Raw genomic sequence first — 24,172 nt, forward strand, 5'->3', positions numbered from 1 at the left:
TTGACAATGGCACAAGAAAACATATCAGTTAGGTTTCTGCAACTGATCTCGTCAATTAATTAGAATTTTATCAATTTTTGGTTTCATATTATAAGGGCACAGTAAAAAATTTAATGATCACAAGGGCATGACAACATTTATAGCTCTCTATGCCCTCATTTGAACAATGGAAAGAGTTGGTAAAAACATTCATTAGTGTTACATATTCACCACAATCCCTACAACTATCTGAGAATTCAAAGTTTCAACATTGACCAGAGTTTCTAAAAATATTCAATGGTGGTACAACTCACTGAAGAAGAGCAACATTTCATAGTCCTAGAGAAAGGGGAATTTGTAATCAACCTAGGTGATAAAAAAATTGACCAATTTAACTTGATTATGGCTTGTTTCTTTCTAAAAATATATTCTATGATATATTTTTGTAAAATTTCCTATCAACTCTACCCACTTTTTGTGGTTTGGATTATTTATATGCAAGATATTGGGGTATGTCACTTAGCAGGGTTGAGTGAGTTTTATTGATTTAATATCTAGATTTTGGAATGTTTACCTAATCTGATGAGAGTTCTACATGAATTTGTAATCAACAACTACACAAATTTAACTGGGTTTTGGCTTGTTTCTCTCTAGAAACATCTGCTATTATATATTTTTATAAAATTTCTTGTGAACTCTACCCATTTTTCATGGTTTACAATATTTTTGTTTAGGATCTTGAGATAATTCACTTAGCACAGGTTGAGTGACTTTCATTGTTTTATTATTTGGATTGTGGAATATGTATGTAGTTGGCCCTTTTTTTCTATTGTGAGATAATATGTAATAACCACCTTAAAAGAGATCCCTCTAACTATATAAACAAATACATGTTTAGAAGGAAATATAAAGACATACACGTTTACAAGGAAAAGAGAAAAAACATTTTGCATATGTACCTCTTCTCACCCCTTGAAGAAAATCACAGAGCAAGGGCATGTAGATCGCAAGGGCATGACATGACAATGAAACTGCAGAGAAAGGGCATGACACGAAAATGAAATTGCAGAGAAAGGGCAAATAATGACAATGAAATCGCAAAGAAAGGGCATGGTAATGAAATGTAAAGATCACAAGGACACAACAACAAAATGCACCAATCACAAGGGCATGACAACATTCACAACTATGCACCCTCATTTGGAGCTCTCCACCTCTTTCGCGTGCATCTCTCCATAACCAAAACAAATGGAAAATTATTTATGTCATGATTTTTTTTTTGCTTATGCTCGTAGGGGTGTCGCAAGTTCGATGCCAATATTGGTATTGCAATGTCATCGAGGAGAATTGCAAAAAAAAAGAGACATGAAAAACAACACAGATTACACCGCCATCACAAATTGTCATCGCAATTTGTCCCCAAATGTTGTAGTGATGTAGGAACTCATATCAAATGTGGGAGGCCTATCTCTCAAAGGAATGATCTAGTATAAACAATCCAGTGTTTCAAATGAGGTGGGCATGTAGAAACTCTTCTATTCTAAGGAAGCACCAATGCATATTCATGATGTTAGGTCTAAATCCATGAGGACGGAGGCTAAACCTACAAGCAAGAGGAAAATGGAAATGACACGCACTACCTATGGCTCTAAGAATAAGGGTAACCCTAGCCCTTCCCATGTTTCTAATACCTTTTAAGGGATGCCTTCCCCAGAAATGAGCTTGGGTGGTGATATCACTTACCCTATAAGGAATGCAAAGAGGGGTGGGGGGAAGGTAGAGCGGCCCCCACGTGAAAGAGATGAAATTAATGATAGGATGAATAGGCTATAGAAGTCCCTTTAGAGATTTTTGATAACCAAGAGACCCTACACAGGAAATTCAAGGCCATTTCTGAGTATACCACTAAGATGATCTATTCGATGGCCACAAAATTGTATCTTCTATGAGTTGAAAATGAGGATAAGGACAAGAGAAAGGAAAATGATGTCACTCGCTCTCTCTATAGCTTCCTAGAGAATGGTTGGTTTAAAACCCTACTGGACTATGATCATTTTTTGTGAAGATGGATTGTTTTTATGATAATAAAAGGTATAGGATGAACTATTGGAGAAGGACTACTAGCTTGTCTCCAACCTATTGTAACCTGGGGTCAGCCGCCTTTACCTTGTCTACTTTTTAATGCACAAAAAACAATCACAAAAGTCACTCGGTGAACATAAAAGAAAATCATATAAACCAAGTGAACCTCGTGAATGAAGACACGAACACTTCACCAACCCAACTATTCAAATCAATACTAAGAAGAACCACAAGGATTGCTGAGAAAATCTATAGAGCATTATTTTGACCAAGCCAAGATGCTCTTTCATCAATCTTTAAACATTTACGATTCAAAATAGTTTCACCAATGATAGTCTTATTTTTGAGATGGTTCACAATTTTTTCTTTAAAAACAAAAAATTCATATCAATGCAACTAGCAAAGCAAAATAATTTCCAGATATGTAGAGCAATAACCATACCCTAATAGCTCCTATTTATTTAGAAGAAGAAATAAATATTTAACAACAAATAATTATTCAATCATTTGAGAGAACTTTTCAAAAAGATGATTGTCAAACTCATGATGTCCTACTTTTAATTCAAGTGACACCCAACAAAAGAAAAATGAAGAGTTTGTTCGTAGCATTGTGTGGGAATTTTTTTTTTTAATCAAATATAGCCTGTACTTATTTTTTGTTGACACCTTTTATATCATAGAGTGCAACATACCAATCTTTGTATAAATAGATTGTCTTATTTGGAAGAAATTTAGCAATGAGATTTATTTGTAGGATCATTTTCACTCTATTCCATTTTTACCAAGCATAATATTTGAGGCCCTAGATGTTATGTGAATAAAACTAAATCAATTTTCTATAATAAATGATTTTTTTTAAGAATACAGAGAAACTATTGATACTTCTTTGAGTAATATTTGGTGTGAATAAATAGCATGTCAAAATCAATCTATATGAACCTCAATCTAATCTGTGAACACAAATTGAGCTAATCTCAATCTTTATATTGCACTTCTTATAAGGCATACTCAAGAAATACATTGAAATTCAGTGACAATCAAGATAATATAAATATAAATGTTATTGGCTTGACGTTCCACGACAATTCTTCAATTTTGAGAATAACATTACTGATATATTCAAATTTATTAAAAGATGACTTGAGACTCTCCAAAAACAAAACTAAAATAACTAACATGCCTCGCTTCGTCCTCTCATGCTTGGCAAGCTATAGAATTAAGGGATTCCTAACAATTTGTCTATAATGCATATGTTTTGGTCTAACAGCTCGAGCCCTTTCTACAGTTGAGAACACCTGAAGCTGCAGTGATTGAGCCCACAACAGATGACGGTCTTGCCGCCATACTCGAAGCCTTTGCATAGCTTGAAGATGCTCTAGCTCCTGATGCTGTAAAGAATGCCCCATTCAACATCAAATCTCCCAGTGATCTCCAATTCCCTTCTGTTGAATCTTGGTGCTTTGTCACCTGCACATTTCCCATTACCATACTTATTCTACATCCATTGAACACCAAAGAACATATATGAGACATCAGTTGCAAATGGACTTTTACCTCCTTGTGGAATCGATTGTCAGGGGCTAGGAATCTGTTTCCTTCACTGTTAATGGTGGGGTTCGCACTTCCGCCAATGGCGTACATTTCCCAGTGAGTGTAATCATTGTTCACCACATGGAAATTTCCATGTCGACACCTGCATCACAACGTATACATCTTATAGTGAAATGAAAATTAAAGAAATAAACTTGAGTGAGCTAATGTCTTGTGTTCCTCATGCAAGGATTGATACGGAATTCTATACCTGGGCATACGCTGAACAAGTCCTTCTCCAAAATGGTTGAATGCAACTGTTACTTGCATTTTGACGTCTTCGGTATGCGCGTCGCTATGTCCAAGGAGCATCACCTACAGAAAACGAATATGCCCATAAATACCAATACTCTTTATGTGTCTCCTAATAGGCTTCTAGTAACTTTTTAAAGCATGCCCATAAATATAATCATGAAACCTTTTTAAAAGAAAAGCTAAATTAATGGCAGACTAAATAAACCGGCAGTTTTGAGCACCTTGTCATGGTGAGTGAAAAAGTTGTTTGAAATTGTGATAGCAGTGGAGCCCATGATGGCATCGATCAGTCCATCTGTACATCTTGACAATGAACAGTGGTCGACCCAAATTGCGGTTGATCCAAAGATGTTAATCCCATCTCCATCACTCATAGTTCTATACCCATAATGTGTGGGCGAGCTCCTCACATTTGTATTTCCCGTAGGTTTGCAGTCATGGATATGAATTCCATGAATAATGATGTTATTCACGTACTGTATTGTAATGCAAGCTCCATTTGCTATATCAACATTCGCTCCTCTGCCGTCAATAGTCTTGTAGCTGTTCATGATCAGCTCCTCCTTTAGCTGAATCAGCATGTCTCTTTGAAAAATAATCCAGAGAGGCTCGGTTTGGATGACAGCGTGGCGCAGAGTGCCAGGCTTAGGATTGACGGGGTCATCGTCACTGGGATCGGTAACGACATAAAACCGCCCGTTCTTACCTCCAATGGCGTTTTTGCCAAATCCAATTGCGCAGTCAGCCAGTCTCTTTCTGTTGTTAACCCAATCGGAATCACAGCGCCAACAGTCGTCAATTGGGTTCCCTGTTCCGCACGAGCTCAGCTTTCTTCTCGAACTATTTAAACTCCTGCGCAGCAGTTCTTTAAATTGTTAAATAATCTCAACTCAACTGTATGCAACTGTCGATATATGCTGGCAATAAAACAACGCTAGAACGTCGAAGCCTTCTTAATTGAACTGACTTAGATAACCTTTCTGCAGTATCATGTTCATCTTAGAATTAATGTATCTGAACAAAGACAATCGTTAACAGCTAATGATATGGGGAATAGAATTTTCATCTATAGCTATTGACAGCTGCGTACCAACTACTGTCACAAGAATGGTATTATAGGTATTACGGTAAGGCAAGCACCAAGCAAGAGCATAAGAATAAGTAGAGAATGATTGACACACACAGTCATATGCATTGCATATCAATGTATTGAATGTGATGAGCTATTTAATTAAATTCTCTAAACTTTCTAGACCCTCTCAAAGACAACATGCTTATTACCTTTGCACCATTTGAACAACAAGCTCCGGCTTCTCAACATGATATTTAACGCTATTGTCAGCCTTGGTCGTGTTGAAAGGAGTTCTTATTGATTCCGTCATTGCTAACATGAATAGAAAGGAAGCAAACAAAAGAAGCAATGGCTTTAAGGCTTCACTGGAGGCCATTTTCGATAAGAAGATGAAACTCGCAATGGTTGTATGAAATGCTATGGCATTGGGCTCTCTTATATAGACAACGAGCGTCTGTGAAGTCTGTTTCTGTTTCTGTTTGCGAACCGTTGAAAATGTTGTTGTATGCACGTTAATACAGTGCGATTATTACGGTCGTAATGCACATGACTAGCAACTATTGATTTTCTTAACTAATGTGATAAAGCACTTGTTGAATGTGTCTTCGCATGTTTATTCCAACTTTTTCCTGAGTAGATATAATTCTCAAAATCTCTTTGAAAAACACAGATATAAGAAGTGAAAGTTTCAAGGATGTACTTGAGCTGTCACCATATTTCATGATTTTCTCACACGCTCGTATTCACCACATCAATAGGTGAATGTTTGTAAAGATTTCCGACCAAACGTTTGAAAATGTTTGTCGTTTCGGTCAATTTCAGTTTCACATTCAAAAGTCACATATTTGTGTTCCGTAATTTGCACGGGGATTGAAGAATAAATATCGACTCCTGTTGTTACCAAGCTTCCCACGCTCTCACGGTTCTTTTTCTCTCGGGACAAAATAAGATACGCTGTCAACTAAGGATGCGAGGATGTCATATAGACGTCACATGCAAAGATAACTAATAAGATGTTCTAAATTGGGAACTTCATGCATGCAATGATAACTAATAAGATGTTCTATATTCGGAACTTCATATGATGTGGAAGGCGATGGCAACTTCATATGATTGATGTGGAAGGCGATGGCAATGGCTGTAATATAGGGAAAATATATGGGTAGATGATTTATTAAAATCAAACTTTATGCATGATTAGAATCATAGAATTTTCGTTGAAGTGAAATTAATTAAGAGTTTTGTTATATAAACTAGTTTATGTATATAAGTAGAGAGTTATCTATTGTAGTTAGATTATCAAAACAGGCGCTTCAAGAAGGATAACTCTCCCTTTATATATATAAGCTAGTAGCAGCACACAATTAATAACTTTATTTGTTTAAATATATACTCTCTCTTTTTTCACTTTAATTAATTATTAGAATAAATCATTTTAATTATTAATAAATATTAAAATAAAATTTTGCATAATGCATTTGGATAATTAATTTTGAACGACTTAATTAAAAAGTCAATTTTTTAAAGGGTCAGTATCAAATTTTATATTTATTGGTATAAAATTTGATGATTATGCATACAAATAGCTCAATTTTATACATTTTATTATTAGTTTTGATGATTGTGCATAGATAATATAGCATGTAACATATCAATCAATGAGAGCATAAATTTGATACATAATATTGTTGTTCACAAAGCTCAAATAGATGAAAATGAAAAATATGTGTCCATGACTTGAACAGTGAAAATAACTTATTCATGTTGTTGTTCATAAAACTTACATAGATGAAATAGGAAATATAAGCCCAAGTAGAAGTATTTAGATGGAGTATAGGAAATATGAGAAGAAACTAAAGAAAGAACATTTCTCCATGATGATGCAGCTGCATCACATATTCCTCAATGATAAGGATGGTGTTGCGACCTTTATTAGAGCAATGATCACGGTAGAGTTCTTTCATCATTTCTAGAAATGCATCCGTTTTTGCAAATGTGTCATAAATAACTTTTGCAACATCCACCATTTCCGTTATTTCTAGTTCATCAACACTATCAATTAACAATGAACCATTCTCCAAGGCTTTGATTAGGTGTGAGCACGATTTCTGGATTATTCTTTTACATTTATCTAAATCGATCTCACAGAAATTATTTGAGGTCACAGAAGCAGCACGACTCGTAACAATGATATTTGATGCTCCAATAGAAAATCCATAGCTCAAATGATATGCTACAAACTTTTAAACAATTATCAACATAAATATATATAAAACCGTTATAAGATACAATCAAATATGGAACACACAAATCAAATTTAGCACTTATACTTAAATATAGACCAAATAAAGTCAATAGAAATATATTTTATTTTTAATAATATTATTATTTTATTGTACCATATTTGAAAAATTTAAGTTCACTAATTTTAAAAATATGAAACAAAAGAAAATTAATATTGGAGGATAATTAGAATAAGTAAATTATATTCATTGGTTTTTTCTTTGAAATTTTGTAATGAATATTTTAATTTAATAGTTTAAATTAAAAAAAAGTTGTCCATAATATTATCATCGAACATTAAGAAACATTGTAGCAAAAGTAAATATAAATTGTAAACATAAACTGATATTACTCAATGAATCAATCTACAATTATTACTTAAAAAATCACTACAATTAGTTAAGATATAATTATTACTTAATACATCACTACAATTAATTAAGATCTATAAAAATTAAATATCACAAAAAGAGGTTGGGTTTCTCAAAATAGAATAAATTAAAATCAAGAAAGTTATTTATATCATTTTTCATTGTATAATAGAGACTTTTTTAAAACATGGAATATAGTAGGGAGTGTTACAAACAAAATACTAATGTGTCCAAAAAGACTTTTATGGACATAACATTTAAGAATAACATATCACGTCAACTATCTTCAAGGCACTTAAGTCTATTTTCTTCATCTTTGCGCTTGAAATTTGTCTACCCTTTTTCATTTTCTCATAATGATCATACGTAAAAGGAGGCATCATTCTCAAACACTAGAGATATTTTACATGTGAAACTACCACAAATGTCAATCCCTGCTCTTTCTCTTGATCCTACATCAATTGTCGCTTTGGGAAGAGTCAATCCCTGAGATTTGTGAATGGTCAATGCCCATGCCAACCTCAATGGAAATTGAACTGTTGTACCATTTTGTATTCGTGGTATTGGAATTATCTTTGGATTATGATCTTCGAATGGTAGTCCTGAATAACCATCAAACTCAACCATCACATATGCTGGAGGCTTAAGCAGAGCATTTCCTTTCTTGTAGATATTTTTTTGAATGTATCCAAGAGCCCCATTTATAGGACCTACCTCTATCCATAGATTTGAAGTTAGCATGACCCTTCAATCGTTACAGATTAACAACTCCAAATCAAGCTCATCATTTTAACAGTAATCTATTGGATTGATAGAAGCTACTTTCGATGCAACACAAGGTGCAATCGGATGCTTCAATGAATGTAGCATTTTTTTTATTACGAGCATGAACATTTTCATTTTTTGAGAACAAATGAAAAACATTATCAAATTAAACAATTGTTGCGACATCTATGTTGATAGGGACCCTTGACACCAGCAACCTCAAATCATCAATTTGTGAGTTTCCATCTCTTAGATTCATCAAAAGTTGTCAAAATCTTTGTCGCTCAATATCTTCCCCATCTTGTCTGAATATCTTATCTAGTGTGACCAGGGTCTTGAATTCCTGACCTAGAAACTTTTCCTGTTTATTACTGTCATATGCTACTCTATCATTGATAGGAGGTAGCTGGCCAAAATCTCCCACCGATATTATAGATGCACCTGAAATACAATTGAGGAAAAAATATATTTTAAAAACTATGTATTTATTCATGTATTTGATTCAAATAATGTATATTTCACATGAGTAAGATATTCATGATGTAGAAATGGAATATTTACCTCCAAAGCTTATGTGTGCAGATTGTGGGAATGCTTGTCGCAGTCATAAATCTATATTTTCCAACATTTTTTGACCAATGAATCTCATTTCATCAATCAAAATATATTTTAAATGTGGAATTTCTTCTCAAAAACTTGTGAGCCTTGCTCCTTCTAGTTGAGAACAATCTCTTACTGTTACCTTCTATTTTGAATCAATTGTAGAAGCTCTTGTATTGAATGTTGCAACTCCTATTAGGAAAAGTAATAGAAGGGGAGAATGGGAGGGCATTGCCGCATTTTGAAGAGATTGACTAATAGAACCAATTAAATATGACTTTCCTGTTCTTGATGTGCCTTGAATTATCATAAACAATAGTTCTTCATTTTGATTACTGTGGTAGTGTGTCATGTCATGTTGACTGCCTTTTTTGTTTCTCACCAAAGGTCATGTAGTTTATGCATCGAGGAATTTCATCATAGACAAGACACCCATGATTCTTCATGTTACTTATGAAATTGATTGCTCTGGTAGTGTACTCTTCTTCTTGATAATCAACAGACCAATTTGTTTGTCTATCAATGTCTCTTCTCCCGAACATGTCTATTTCTGAGCATCGTATATTTTGACCCTAGTGCAACCTAGATATAATCTCCCATTCATATTCTGTAGTATTTCTCTAAACATGTTCATTTTCTTCAATTTCAACACCAACTTGGTAGGGTCGAAGGACATGTCATTCTTCACCACCCCGTAACTGAGATCCACTGCTCCACATGATACATTATTGAGTCAACTGGAGCTATATATCTTGTGTGCAATTACATGAATTTCAAATTTTAACTCTATATCAGTAACACAACTAATCTTCATACCCCTTCCATCCCACTTAGCAAGGGTTTTCTTTTACAGTTCCACCCGATTCAGGGCATTGGTGGTTCTTGCCTTGGCCAACATCGGAAGCCCTGTGATCCGATGAATCATTTTCTTCATTATCAAGACAACTTTCTCCAGTGTAAGAAATTTTATATTTAGCCCCATCATTTTGTAGTAATTATATATATTTTTTAAATATTCATTGGGATGAAATAATTACTTGCAAACCATCTTTCCCTTTTATTCGTAGGCATCCACCCTCCTTAGAAATTGTGTATCACTCCGCACAATTTAACATTTCTTCATAGTCACGGTCCAAATCCACCTTTGCAAGTTGTCTTGTGTTTTTAAGGCATATATGTTGTTGAAAATTGACGAATGCCTACAACTCAAGGTAAGAAAAAAATAAGTACATTAATTAATGTCACATTACATGAATATATATAAATATTTATTAATGTGCATGTATATTTTGTTGATGAGGATAATTTCTAGGGTTCCATACATGAACAATGGAATGAAAAATATCTTTTACGGCTTCTTCTTTCCTCCTCATTTGACCAGTCAATTTTATCCACATCAGGTGCTCCTTCGATCCATATGAATCCATGCACATGCAGGGACCCCCTATATTTCCGTTCATATCTACATAAAAAGTGCTTGACATTCATTCCCTTTTCTAGAACCTCTTTTCTAAACATTGAGCATCTTAAGTGCATATAGTGTACGACTATGTGAGGATAGATCTAAGTTTTCAAAATACATTTAACCAATACGTGAAATTAGTAAAGAGTGCCAACACAATGGGGTTTTATAAAGAAAACAAAAATGATCATAAGAATTTCACTACATTTATTTTGTGTTGTTGTAGTGGACTACAATATTTTAAAAAAATTATAAATAATGCTCATTTGTATACACATAATTCGAAATTTTTTTATGTAAGAGCTTGCAAATCTTGTTCTCATGGAATGAGGGTTGTTTAAGGTCCTTTTACCTTTTCTATCTCAAACTCAAATGGGTCGATGTTATTTTGAAAATATGTACATCTAATCAATAGGCATGCATGCATTAGATCTTGGAAAAGGAATTGAAAAAGTATAGCTTGAGAATAGTTTGTGTGAAGGGAATTAGAATTTCTTTTTAAATGATTCACAGAGGCTCGGTCTGGATGACAACGTGGCAAAGAGTGTCAGGCGTAGGATTAACTAGGTCATCACCATTACCTCCAATGGAACTTTGTAAAAATAATATTGTGATATTGTGAAAATAATAGTAAATTATGAGAATTAAAAAATTCTCTTGTGTATTAATTAAATTATTTTTGAAGGGTTAGTTGTGTCAAATTGTAGCATGCACACCCAATTTAAGAGTAAAGAGAGTCAAAAGTGAATGGCTATTTATCCACATGATCTATAATGGCAACTTTTGTATAAATTTCAAATTATCTTGAATTTACTTATCTAATGAAGTTTTGAATAATAAATAATTTTGTAACACTTACCATTGTACTTAATGAGATGAAGCCATTAATTATATTAAAAATTCTATTCTTTATGTAAAATGAATTTTGTATAAATATCATCTACAAAAGTTCAAATATGAAAATTTGATAAGATTTATAAGCCATTATTATTTAAATATATACAAACCCTCATTTTATTAAATTATTAACTTGCAAAACTATATTTAATCATGCATAATTAAGACAACTTCCATGAAAAATATAAGAATATATAATGAAAATAGATTTCAACATAATGTATAGGTACACGATCCTTACAGAATAATAAAAAGAAAGTAAAATATTTCCTTTACCTGATATCACATAATTAGATAATTATATAATGATATGTAGCTTATAATATTATTTATAGGAACTCTCAAGATTTATTTTCCTCAAGTACATTACATATAAGAACATTTTTTATATTTCTTTCACAAACAACCATAACAAATTAGGCGTCTTTTATAATTTTAATTTTTTATATTTTTCTTATATGCAAATATAAATTTTCAATTAAATGTTTTATAGTAAGTAGTATTGGAAGAATGTTTCTTGTTTGACTTATTCTATAAAATGAGGTAAACCAAAACCACCCTCTCTGTGAATGAAAACACATCAAAATCAAATTAAACCTAGGTTTAAAGATTAAAAAATGTCTCTAAAATTGAGCTTACAATTCCTTTGATAGTTGTGGGTTATAATGATGGTTGTATAGATAATAAGGAAGTACAGTATTTGAAAAAGTGAAATTCTGCCCCAAACAATTCTTAAGAGAAGTACATTTATGCCAAATCGATAGTTTAAAAGATTTTGAAGCAAGTTTATAGTGATTAAATGATGTGTTACACATAGATTCTACCCTATCTACTTCATTTCCATTCCATGTGAGAATAGTAAGCACTATGGAGATTTTATGTTAGTGTAAATATCATAAAAGATAAATCAATATATTAATCTTGCTTCACATTTCATGTGGAGATCATCTCTCAATTAGATTTATGAGATATTTAAGTGTGAACTAACTCTCCACAATATTTACAAGTTTAATATATTACTTTTAATTAAAATTTATTGTAAATACTTACATCACCTTCTAATACGTAAGGTACTATAATAGGTTTTCTTATCGATATTTTATATTCTTATCTTAACCCTCATCCATAATATTAGATTTTTATATAAATGAAAAGTCAAAATAAAAAAATTTAATGAGCATATGTGATATTTTTTCCAATATTATATGTACTATAATTGAAGATGTCGGTACTAGTTTTGCTAGTAAATTATTTGTGCAATAATATATTAATCATAATCCAAAAACATCTTACAATGTATATAGAAATATACTACTGATCTTAAATTAAATAAAATCTAACTTTGGTGTTTTAAGTTACAAATATTCTTTTTGATGAGTATAATTTTCTTCTTATTGTTTTTGGATTATACCTATCAACTTTGATAACTTGAGTTTGGGAAGTTATCATGAGATTTGAAAAACTAAGTAGCATGGTGATGTTAGATTATGTTGTTGACTCTTGATTAATTATGAAATTCTTCCCTTGGTTCTTATAAATGTATTATATTAAAATCAATATTATTATATCACAAGTGGTATAAAATTTAGCTTCACAAATATCCTAAACCTTGCAATTTTAGGTAGCATGTTGCATAATATCAATCTATATTGGTAAAAGTTTTTGGAAAAAAATACTATTTTGGAATTTATTGTGATTAGCATATTGAAGTTCCAATCTATAACTTGTTAAAGCTATTAGTAAATTCTATCTACTAGTGAGTTATAAAATATGTTATATTCATATATAATAAAAATTATGATGAAATTTAGAAGAAGAAGAAAATATTGTCCTGTAATAAACTATGAATTGTAAGATTTTTCAAAAAGCATCTTCTAGAGCTCTTGTTTCAATGCTTTCCTAATAACTTAATGTAATTTACTACATCTTTTGTATAGATTAGTTTTCTACATACATAGATACAATCTTAATATGGGGTTTTTGATTTGTTTTCAAACTATCAATTTTTGCATGAATTGTGTATCTAGCGTTTAGTTGTCTATTTTGATAAAAAAAAAATATATAATGATACTATTGTGATACTATCATTTGATTTATATAATTTCTTTTTTATGGATTAAAAGTAGTATTATATCAATAAATATGTGAATAGTACATTAGAAAATACTAGAAAATGTGTGTTTGCATGTTCATGTATGATAAAGACTCAAAATTGAAAAAAATATGTTCGAATGGTTATTTTATAAAGGCGATCAATGAAACAAACTATTGTCTACAAGTAAAAAATTATCATCAATAAGTAAATTTTTTTCTTTCATAGTTAGGAGTTCAAATTATTCATAAGCTCATTTGTAGGGTTGGTGATTTTCGATGGAGCGATAGGTGATTATCAAGTGCACATAGCACCTAATTGAATCCAATGACAGATTTTGGTGTATTAAACTATTTTTTGTTTATATTTAAAAGTTACCACAATTTATATGGCATGTTACCAACATGTAATTTGTTTGAAAAATCTTACAATTCATAGTTTATTACAGGACAATATTTTTTTCTTCTTCTAAATTTCATCATAATTTTTATTATATATGAATATGACATATTTTATAACTCACTAGTAGATAGAATTTACTAATAGCTTTAACAATTTATAGATTGGAACTTCAATATGCTAATCACAATAAATTCCAAAATAGTGTTTTTCCCAAAAACTTTTACCAATATAGATTGATATTATGCAACATGCTACCTAAAATTGCAAGGTTTAGGATATTTGTGAAGCTAAATTTTATACCACTTGTGATATAATAATATCGATTTTAATATAATACATTTATAAGAACCAAGGGAAGAATTTCATAATTAATCAAGAGTCAACAACATAATCTAACATCACCATGCTACTTAGTTTTTCAAATCTCATGATAACTTCCCAAACTCAAGTTATCTCATGTTGTCACCTATTAGAGTGAAGATAGGCACATGCAGATACATTGAATGACACATCTATTATTTTTTCAACTTCCACTGCCATGTTTGTATTTTTCATGCTTATTTTTTCTTAAATTTTGCGCACAAAAAATGGAAAAGATTGCTGGGAAAAAAATTCATAAGCAATAAAAATTTAGAAACAAAAAAATAAAATTTAGTTAAATAGAAAAAATGCTTCAAAATATAGGATAAATGATTTTTTTTTAAGCTTGCACATTTTTCAAGATTCAACAAATAGGGAGAAAACTAATTAAAATCTATAGTCTCCTATCCTCAAGGTAGGGACTAAGAAATATATATTATGAAGATTGATGAATGTGCTCAAAAAGGGACAATTACATTGAGAGCTACCACTAAAAGAAAGATGCCCAAAAAGCATCGATATCTTGACTTGTGCCTGCTAGTTGCTCAAAAAGATTTAATGGCTTTTCATAATTATTAAATGATTTTCAACTCACATGGTTGTTGAAAATGATAAACGGTCAAACCCACAGCTCCCAAGAACCATCTACATGCAAACACCTCTTACTGGAGAGAGAGAAAAAAGGCTATGGAGGCTTGAATAGCTAGATCCGTAGATGAGACATTCTTGATGAGGAAAAAAGTAGATTGCTATAAAAAATGAATTATCTCAAGTTCATGTTTACAATGAGAGATCATCCTTATAAAGGAGATCAAAACCCAAAAAGGTAAGGTAAAACTCTTTAGGGTATTTAATAATTATTAAATACAGTAAGAGTATTTAATCTATGTATTTATTAACTTGAAAAAAGGGGAGTATTATTAATTTTCCTTTTTTCAAGATTTTAACTTAGGAAAGCAATAAATTTGTTTGACATGAAACACATGGTGCTAACAAAGTTTTCACTAAAATAGTATTTTAAATAAAAATAATATAATATTACATGTTGTGCGTGAGATGATATGTTAGGAATTTCAATGATATGTTAGGAATTTCAAATATAAGAAGTGTATCTTTTGTTCTCTCATTTTAACCCCTAATGTACATCATTGAAAAAAAAAAATTAGGAATTTCAAAGTAGATTTGAAGCCATGTATTGAATAACTTTATCATAACTATATTTAATTTCTCATCTAAGATAACTCTTTTTTAATTATTCAAAATGAAAAGAGCCCAGCTCATGTCCCCATTTGTTTCAATATTTCCATGTTCTAATGATATACTATGACATTCTAATATTTATTAGACTACATTCACATACATTCGTCCATGCTTCTTATATTCTATGTCATTTATTTTGGATCATCTCTATAATATTCAGGACAAATTTTGCATTCCTTAAATCTAACTCCAGATTCTAATTTTTACATTCAAAAGATAATTGCTTATTAATTTAAAAACTAGAGGAGTATTATTAATTTTCCATATTTTTTTAATATTTATTCACTGAAATGATATATGACATATTAAAAAAAAAAAAAAATTATAGGTTGTACATTAGATGATGATATGTTATAAATGTTAAACAAACAATGAGTATTTTTTTGATGCTCATTTAAACCCTTAATATACATCGTTTGAAAAGGTAATAGTTCTTTGAAAGTAGATTTGAAGCACTATAATCTTTTCTATTGTCATGTCTTGAGTAAATTTTATCACAACACTATATATAATTTCTCATCAAAGATTATTCTCTGTTAATTATTGAAAAGGAAAAGAGCCCAGGGAAGGTCCCCTTTTAGCTCCATATTTTCTTGTAATTATGATATACTGTGGCATTCCGATTATTTACTAGGCTAGGTTCACATACATTCATCCGTGATTCCTATATTCTCCATCTTTTAATTTGGATCGTGGTTATAGTATCCAAGACCAATTTTTGCATTCCTTGAATCTAATTCAAAAATCAAATTTTACATTTAAAATCTAACTCCTACCTTTTTTTATTACCATTGGTACGTTACTTTGCAATATTTATGTAATGATCTATCTAGTTGTGGTATTCTAAGACAGTAAGCTTTCAATTAATGAAAATTTAAAGAAATCATTGAATAATGCTTTACATTTATGATGAACATACAAATATTTTGATTTCACACATTATATAGAATTCAAGTATTACATTACAATCAATACTCATGCATCTTTATAACGATTAGAATACTCTTCTATTTAAAAGAGTTGGCACGATATGGTTAAAAAAAGAAAAAAGAAAATGCAATTTACAATATGATAAATAAGTTATAAGGTTATCTATTAAGAGTGTATGCTATTATAAGTGAAATCTCTACATTTTATCAAAGATTATCTTAGTCATCGTCTTAAGAATTATACGATTTTATATTTGTACATTTTACATTTTTAAACAAAACTCATTTAGGCACTGCATTATTCCCAACCTTCAATTTTTTTAAATGTAAATGAATTTTTGCAGCATTAATCAAGTTTATTGATGTATTTCAGATATGAGAGGTGTATTATTCACACATTTTTTGAAGTCACGAGAAATGGGTGGAGCATCTTGACGTCAAAAGAAACTAAAATATGTGATAAGCTTTGATTCATTGTGTTGATCGTGCTTAGCAAGTTAGAGAGTTAGAACACCCACGTTAACAATGATGGAAGGCATAGAGGGATGCCCCACGCTTGAAGCTTTGGCATACTTTGACAACCCCATGCCACCTGATTCCTTGAAGACTGCCCCAATTAACATCATAACTCCGCATTGAATTATATTGTGTAGTACAAATTGTGATAGAATTATATCGACTAACACACAATAAAAACTCACGGGATCGACATCTAATTGTAAACTGCAATATTCCCTAATAAAGAATTTTGGATATGATTTTTCATACACTTAGTTCACCAATATGTTGAACTCACATGGGAACAAATGTGCGTGGAGAGAATTTCTCAAAATCTCATGGAGAAGCATGAATGAATTTCAGTAGTTGTTTCATAGTGCAATCTCTAATCTTGTCTAGTTTTCCATCGTGTCTCATGATTCATAGTACTGCAAGTGTTTAGAATCTCAACAAGTGTAAGAATTTGACAATGGCACAAGAAAACATATCAGTTAGGTTTCTGCAACTGATCTCATCAATTAATTAGAATTTTATCAGTTTTTGGTTTCATATTATAAGGGCACAGTAAAAAATTTAATGATCACAAGGGCATGACAACATTTATAGCTCTCTATGCCCTCATTTGAACAATGGAAAGAGTTGGTAAAAACATTCATTAGTGTTACATATTCACCACAATCCCTACAACTATCTGAGAATTCAAAGTTTCAACATTGACCAGAGTTTCTAAAAATATTCAATGGTGGTACAACTCACTGAAGAAGAGCAACATTTCATAGTCCTAGAGAAAGGGGAATTTGTAATCAACCTAGGTGATAAAAAAATAGACCAGTTTAACTTGATTATGGCTTGTTTCTTTCTAAAAATATATTCTATGATATATTTTTGTAAAATTTCCTATCAACTCTACCCACTTTTTGTGGTTTGGATTATTTATATGCAAGATATTGGGGTATGTCACTTAGCAGGGTTGAGTGAGTTTTATTGATTTAATATCTAGATTTTGGAATGTTTACCTAATCTGATGAGAGTTCTACATGAATTTGTAATCAACAACTACACAAATTTAACTGGGTTTTGGCTTGTTTCTCTCTAGAAACATCTGCTATTATATATTTTTATAAAATTTCTTGTGAACTCTACCCATTTTTCATGGTTTACAATATTTTTGTTTAGGATCTTGAGATAATTCACTTAGCACAGGTTGAGTGACTTTCATTGTTTTATTATTTGGATTGTGGAATATGTATGTAGTTGGCCCTTTTTTTCTATTGTGAGATAATATGTAATAACCACCTTAAAAGAGATCCCTCTAACTATATAAACAAATACATGTTTAGAAGGAAATATAAAGACATACACGTTTACAAGGAAAAGAGAAAAAACATTTTGCATATGTACCTCTTCTCACCCCTTGAAGAAAATCACAGAGCAAGGGCATGTAGATCGCAAGGGCATGACATGACAATGAAACTGCAGAGAAAGGGCATGACACGAAAATGAAATTGCAGAGAAAGGGCAAATAATGACAATGAAATCGCAAAGAAAGGGCATGGTAATGAAATGTAAAGATCACAAGGACACAACAACAAAATGCACCAATCACAAGGGCATGACAACATTCACAACTATGCACCCTCATTTGGAGCTCTCCACCTCTTTCGCGTGCATCTCTCCATAACCAAAACAAATGGAAAATTATTTATGTCATGATTTTTTTTTTGCTTATGCTCGTAGGGGTGTCGCAAGTTCGATGCCAATATTGGTATTGCAATGTCATCGAGGAGAATTGCAAAAAAAAAGAGACATGAAAAACAACACAGATTACACCGCCATCACAAATTGTCATCGCAATTTGTCCCCAAATGTTGTAGTGATGTAGGAACTCATATCAAATGTGGGAGGCCTATCTCTCAAAGGAATGATCTAGTATAAACAATCCAGTGTTTCAAATGAGGTGGGCATGTAGAAACTCTTCTATTCTAAGGAAGCACCAATGCATATTCATGATGTTAGGTCTAAATCCATGAGGACGGAGGCTAAACCTACAAGCAAGAGGAAAATGGAAATGACACGCACTACCTATGGCTCTAAGAATAAGGGTAACCCTAGCCCTTCCCATGTTTCTAATACCTTTTAAGGGATGCCTTCCCCAGAAATGAGCTTGGGTGGTGATATCACTTACCCTATAAGGAATGCAAAGAGGGGTGGGGGGAAGGTAGAGCGGCCCCCACGTGAAAGAGATGAAATTAATGATAGGATGAATAGGCTATAGAAGTCCCTTTAGAGATTTTTGATAACCAAGAGACCCTACACAGGAAATTCAAGGCCATTTCTGAGTATACCACTAAGATGATCTATTCGATGGCCACAAAATTGTATCTTCTATGAGTTGAAAATGAGGATAAGGACAAGAGAAAGGAAAATGATGTCACTCGCTCTCTCTATAGCTTCCTAGAGAATGGTTGGTTTAAAACCCTACTGGACTATGATCATTTTTTGTGAAGATGGATTGTTTTTATGATAATAAAAGGTATAGGATGAACTATTGGAGAAGGACTACTAGCTTGTCTCCAACCTATTGTAACCTGGGGTCAGCCGCCTTTACCTTGTCTACTTTTTAATGCACAAAAAACAATCACAAAAGTCACTCGGTGAACATAAAAGAAAATCATATAAACCAAGTGAACCTCGTGAATGAAGACACGAACACTTCACCAACCCAACTATTCAAATCAATACTAAGAAGAACCACAAGGATTGCTGAGAAAATCTATAGAGCATTATTTTGACCAAGCCAAGATGCTCTTTCATCAATCTTTAAACATTTACGATTCAAAATAGTTTCACCAATGATAGTCTTATTTTTGAGATGGTTCACAATTTTTTCTTTAAAAACAAAAAATTCATATCAATGCAACTAGCAAAGCAAAATAATTTCCAGATATGTAGAGCAATAACCATACCCTAATAGCTCCTATTTATTTAGAAGAAGAAATAAATATTTAACAACAAATAATTATTCAATCATTTGAGAGAACTTTTCAAAAAGATGATTGTCAAACTCATGATGTCCTACTTTTAATTCAAGTGACACCCAACAAAAGAAAAATGAAGAGTTTGTTCGTAGCATTGTGTGGGAATTTTTTTTTTTAATCAAATATAGCCTGTACTTATTTTTTGTTGACACCTTTTATATCATAGAGTGCAACATACCAATCTTTGTATAAATAGATTGTCTTATTTGGAAGAAATTTAGCAATGAGATTTATTTGTAGGATCATTTTCACTCTATTCCATTTTTACCAAGCATAATATTTGAGGCCCTAGATGTTATGTGAATAAAACTAAATCAATTTTCTATAATAAATGATTTTTTTTAAGAATACAGAGAAACTATTGATACTTCTTTGAGTAATATTTGGTGTGAATAAATAGCATGTCAAAATCAATCTATATGAACCTCAATCTAATCTGTGAACACAAATTGAGCTAATCTCAATCTTTATATTGCACTTCTTATAAGGCATACTCAAGAAATACATTGAAATTCAGTGACAATCAAGATAATATAAATATAAATGTTATTGGCTTGACGTTCCACGACAATTCTTCAATTTTGAGAATAACATTACTGATATATTCAAATTTATTAAAAGATGACTCGAGACTCTCCAAAAACAAAACTAAAATAACTAACATGCCTCGCTTCGTCCTCTCATGCTTGGCAAGCTATAGAATTAAGGGATTCCTAACAATTTGTCTATAATGCATATGTTTTGGTCTAACAGCTCGAGCCCTTTCTACAGTTGAGAACACCTGAAGCTGCAGTGATTGAGCCCACAACAGATGACGGTCTTGCCGCCATACTCGAAGCCTTTGCATAGCTTGAAGATGCTCTAGCTCCTGATGCTGTAAAGAATGCCCCATTCAACATCAGATCTCCCAGTGATCTCCAATTCCCTTCTGTTGAATCTTGGTGCTTTGTCACCTGCACATTTCCCATTACCATACTTATTCTACATCCATTGAACACCAAAGAACATATATGAGACATCAGTTGCAAATGGACTTTTACCTCCTTGTGGAATCGATTGCCAGGGGCTAGGAATCTGTTTCCTTCACTGTTAATGGTGGGGTTCGCACTTCCGCCAATGGCGTACATTTCCCAGTGAGTGTAATCATTGTTCACCACATGGAAATTTCCATGTCGACACCTGCATCACAACGTATACATCTTATAGTGAAATGAAAATTAAAGAAATAAACTTGAGTGAGCTAATGTCTTGTGTTCCTCATGCAAGGATTGATACGGAATTCTATACCTGGGCATACGCTGAACAAGTCCTTCTCCAAAATGGTTGAATGCAACTGTTACTTGCATTTTGACGTCTTCGGTATGCGCGTCGCTATGTCCAAGGAGCATCACCTACAGAAAACGAATATGCCCATAAATACCAATACTCTTTATGTGTCTCCTAATAGGCTTCTAGTAACTTTTTAAAGCATGCCCATAAATATAATCATGAAACCTTTTTAAAAGAAAAGCTAAATTAATGGCAGACTAAATAAACCGGCAGTTTTGAGCACCTTGTCATGGTGAGTGAAAAAGTTGTTTGAAATTGTGATAGCAGTGGAGCCCATGATGGCATCGATCAGTCCATCTGTACATCTTGACAATGAACAGTGGTCGACCCAAATTGCGGTTGATCCAAAGATGTTAATCCCATCTCCATCACTCATAGTTCTATACCCATAATGTGTGGGCGAGCTCCTCACATTTGTATTTCCCGTAGGTTTGCAGTCATGGATATGAATTCCATGAATAATGATGTTATTCACGTACTGTATTGTAATGCAAGCTCCATTTGCTATATCAACATTCGCTCCTCTGCCGTCAATAGTCTTGTAGCTGTTCATGATCAGCTCCTCCTTTAGCTGAATCAGCATGTCTCTTTGAAAAATAATCCAGAGAGGCTCGGTTTGGATGACAGCGTGGCGCAGAGTGCCAGGCTTAGGATTGACGGGGTCATCGTCACTGGGATCGGTAACGACATAAAACCTCCCGTTCTTACCTCCAATGGCGTTTTTGCCAATTCCAATTGCGCAGTCAGCCAGTCTCTTTCTGTTGTTAACCCAATCGGAATCACAGCGCCAACAGTCGTCAATTGGGTTCCCTGTTCCGCACGAGCTCAGCTTTCTTCTCGAACTATTTAAACTCCTGCGCAGCAGTTCTTTAAATTGTTAAATAATCTCAACTCAACTGTATGCAACCGTCGATATATGCTGGCAATAAAACAACGCTAGAACGTCGAAGCCTTCTTAATTGAACTGACTTAGATAACCTTTCTGCAGTATCATGTTCATCTTAGAATTAATGTATCTGAACAAAGACAATCGTTAACAGCTAATGATATGGGGAATAGAATTTTCATCTATAGCTATTGACAGCTGCGTACCAACTACTGTCACAAGAATGGTATTATAGAAATTACGGTAAGGCAAGCACCAAGCAAGAGCATAAGAATAAGTAGAGAATGATTGACACACACAGTCATATGCATTGCATATCAATGTATTGAATGTGATGAGCTATTTAATTAAATTCTCTAAACTTTCTAGACCCTCTCAAAGACAACATGCTTATTACCTTTGCACCATTTGAACAACAAGCTCCGGCTTCTCAACATGATATTTAACGCTATTGTCAGCCTTGGTCGTGTTGAAAGGAGTTCTTATTGATTCCGTCATTGCTAACATGAATAGAAAGGAAGCAAACAAAAGAAGCAATGGCTTTAAGGCTTCACTGGAGGCCATTTTCGATAAGAAGATGAAACTCGCAATGGTTGTATGAAATGCTATGGCATTGGGCTCTCTTATATAGACAACGAGCGTCTGTGAAGTCTGTTTCTGTTTCTGTTTGCGAACCGTTGAAAATGTTGTTGTATGCACGTTAATACAGTGCGATTATTACGGTCGTAATGCACATGACTAGCAACTATTGATTTTCTTAACTAATGTGATAAAGCACTTGTTGAATGTGTCTTCGCATGTTTATTCCAACTTTTTCCTGAGTAGATATAATTCTCAAAATCTCTTTGAAAAACACAGATATAAGAAGTGAAAGTTTCAAGGATGTACTTGAGCTGTCACCATATTTCATGATTTTCTCACACGCTCGTATTCACCACATCAATAGGTGAATGTTTGTAAAGATTTCCGACCAAACGTTTGAAAATGTTTGTCGTTTCGGTCAATTTCAGTTTCACATTCAAAAGTCACATATTTGTGTTCCGTAATTTGCACGGGGATTGAAGAATAAATATCGACTCCTGTTGTTACCAAGCTTCCCACGCTCTCACGGTTCTTTTTCTCTCGGGACAAAATAAGATACGCTGTCAACTAAGGATGCGAGGATGTCATATAGACGTCACATGCAAAGATAACTAATAAGATGTTCTAAATTGGGAACTTCATGCATGCAATGATAACTAATAAGATGTTCTATATTCGGAACTTCATATGATGTGGAAGGCGATGGCAACTTCATATGATTGATGTGGAAGGCGATGGCAATGGCTGTAATATAGGGAAAATATATGGGTAGATGATTTATTAAAATCAAACTTTATGCATGATTAGAATCATAGAATTTTCGTTGAAGTGAAATTAATTAAGAGTTTTGTTATATAAACTAGTTTATGTATATAAGTAGAGAGTTATCTATTGTAGTTAGATTATCAAAACAGGCGCTTCAAGAAGGATAACTCTCCCTTTATATATATAAGCTAGTAGCAGCACACAATTAATAACTTTATTTGTTTAAATATATACTCTCTCTTTTTTCACTTTAATTAATTATTAGAATAAATCATTTTAATTATTAATAAATATTAAAATAAAATTTTGCATAATGCATTTGGATAATTAATTTTGAACGACTTAATTAAAAAGTCAATTTTTTAAAGGGTCAGTATCAAATTTTATATTTATTGGTATAAAATTTGATGATTATGCATACAAATAGCTCAATTTTATACATTTTATTATTAGTTTTGATGATTGTGCATAGATAATATAGCATGTAACATATCAATCAATGAGAGCATAAATTTGATACATAATATTGTTGTTCACAAAGCTCAAATAGATGAAAATGAAAAATATGTGTCCATGACTTGAACAGTGAAAATAACTTATTCATGTTGTTGTTCATAAAACTTACATAGATGAAATAGGAAATATAAGCCCAAGTAGAAGTATTTAGATGGAGTA

General features: G+C 32.4%; 2 protein-coding genes across 2 annotated transcripts; both read right to left on the reverse strand.

The window, feature by feature from the left end:
* Positions 1-3,321: 3,321 nt before the first annotated feature.
* LOC149545328 (putative pectate lyase 18) lies at positions 3,322-5,388 on the reverse strand. Its single transcript, XM_089793934.1, has 5 exons — positions 5,188-5,388; positions 4,128-4,758; positions 3,863-3,966; positions 3,616-3,754; positions 3,322-3,528 (listed from the first exon to the last, which is right to left on the reverse strand). Exons 1-5 carry the CDS (start codon positions 5,352-5,354, stop codon positions 3,322-3,324), a joined length of 1,248 nt encoding a protein of 415 aa, XP_089650060.1. The 5' UTR covers positions 5,355-5,388.
* Positions 5,389-20,681: 15,293 nt separating this feature from the next.
* Positions 20,682-23,053, reverse strand: LOC149545329 (putative pectate lyase 18). Its single transcript, XM_089793739.1, has 6 exons — positions 23,039-23,053; positions 22,548-22,813; positions 21,488-22,118; positions 21,223-21,326; positions 20,976-21,114; positions 20,682-20,888 (listed from the first exon to the last, which is right to left on the reverse strand). Exons 1-6 carry the CDS (start codon positions 23,051-23,053, stop codon positions 20,682-20,684), a joined length of 1,362 nt encoding a protein of 453 aa, XP_089649865.1.
* Positions 23,054-24,172: the final 1,119 nt, after the last annotated feature.

This window comes from Cupressus sempervirens, chromosome 7 (assembly GCF_028749045.1).
Source record: "Cupressus sempervirens isolate cs-2001-9-10 chromosome 7, ASM2874904v1, whole genome shotgun sequence".
NCBI classification, from domain to species: Eukaryota; Viridiplantae; Streptophyta; class Pinopsida; order Cupressales; family Cupressaceae; genus Cupressus; species Cupressus sempervirens.

Bases quoted from the DNA above. Each gene is read 5' to 3' on its own strand.
- LOC149545328 (XM_089793934.1), bottom strand. From the start codon at position 5,354: ATGGCCTCCAGTGAAGCCTTAAAGCCATTGCTTCTTTTGTTTGCTTCC. The intron at 4,759-5,187 runs GTAATAAGCATG...ACTGCTGCGCAG, and splicing joins GTTGTTCAAATGGTGCAAAG to GAGTTTAAATAGTTCGAGAA. The intron at 3,529-3,615 runs GTAAAAGTCCAT...GGAAATGTGCAG, and splicing joins ACAATCGATTCCACAAGGAG to GTGACAAAGCACCAAGATTC.
- LOC149545329 (XM_089793739.1), bottom strand. The intron at 21,327-21,487 runs GTGCTCAAAACT...CGTTTTCTGTAG, and splicing joins TTTTCACTCACCATGACAAG to GTGATGCTCCTTGGACATAG. The intron at 20,889-20,975 runs GTAAAAGTCCAT...GGAAATGTGCAG, and splicing joins GCAATCGATTCCACAAGGAG to GTGACAAAGCACCAAGATTC.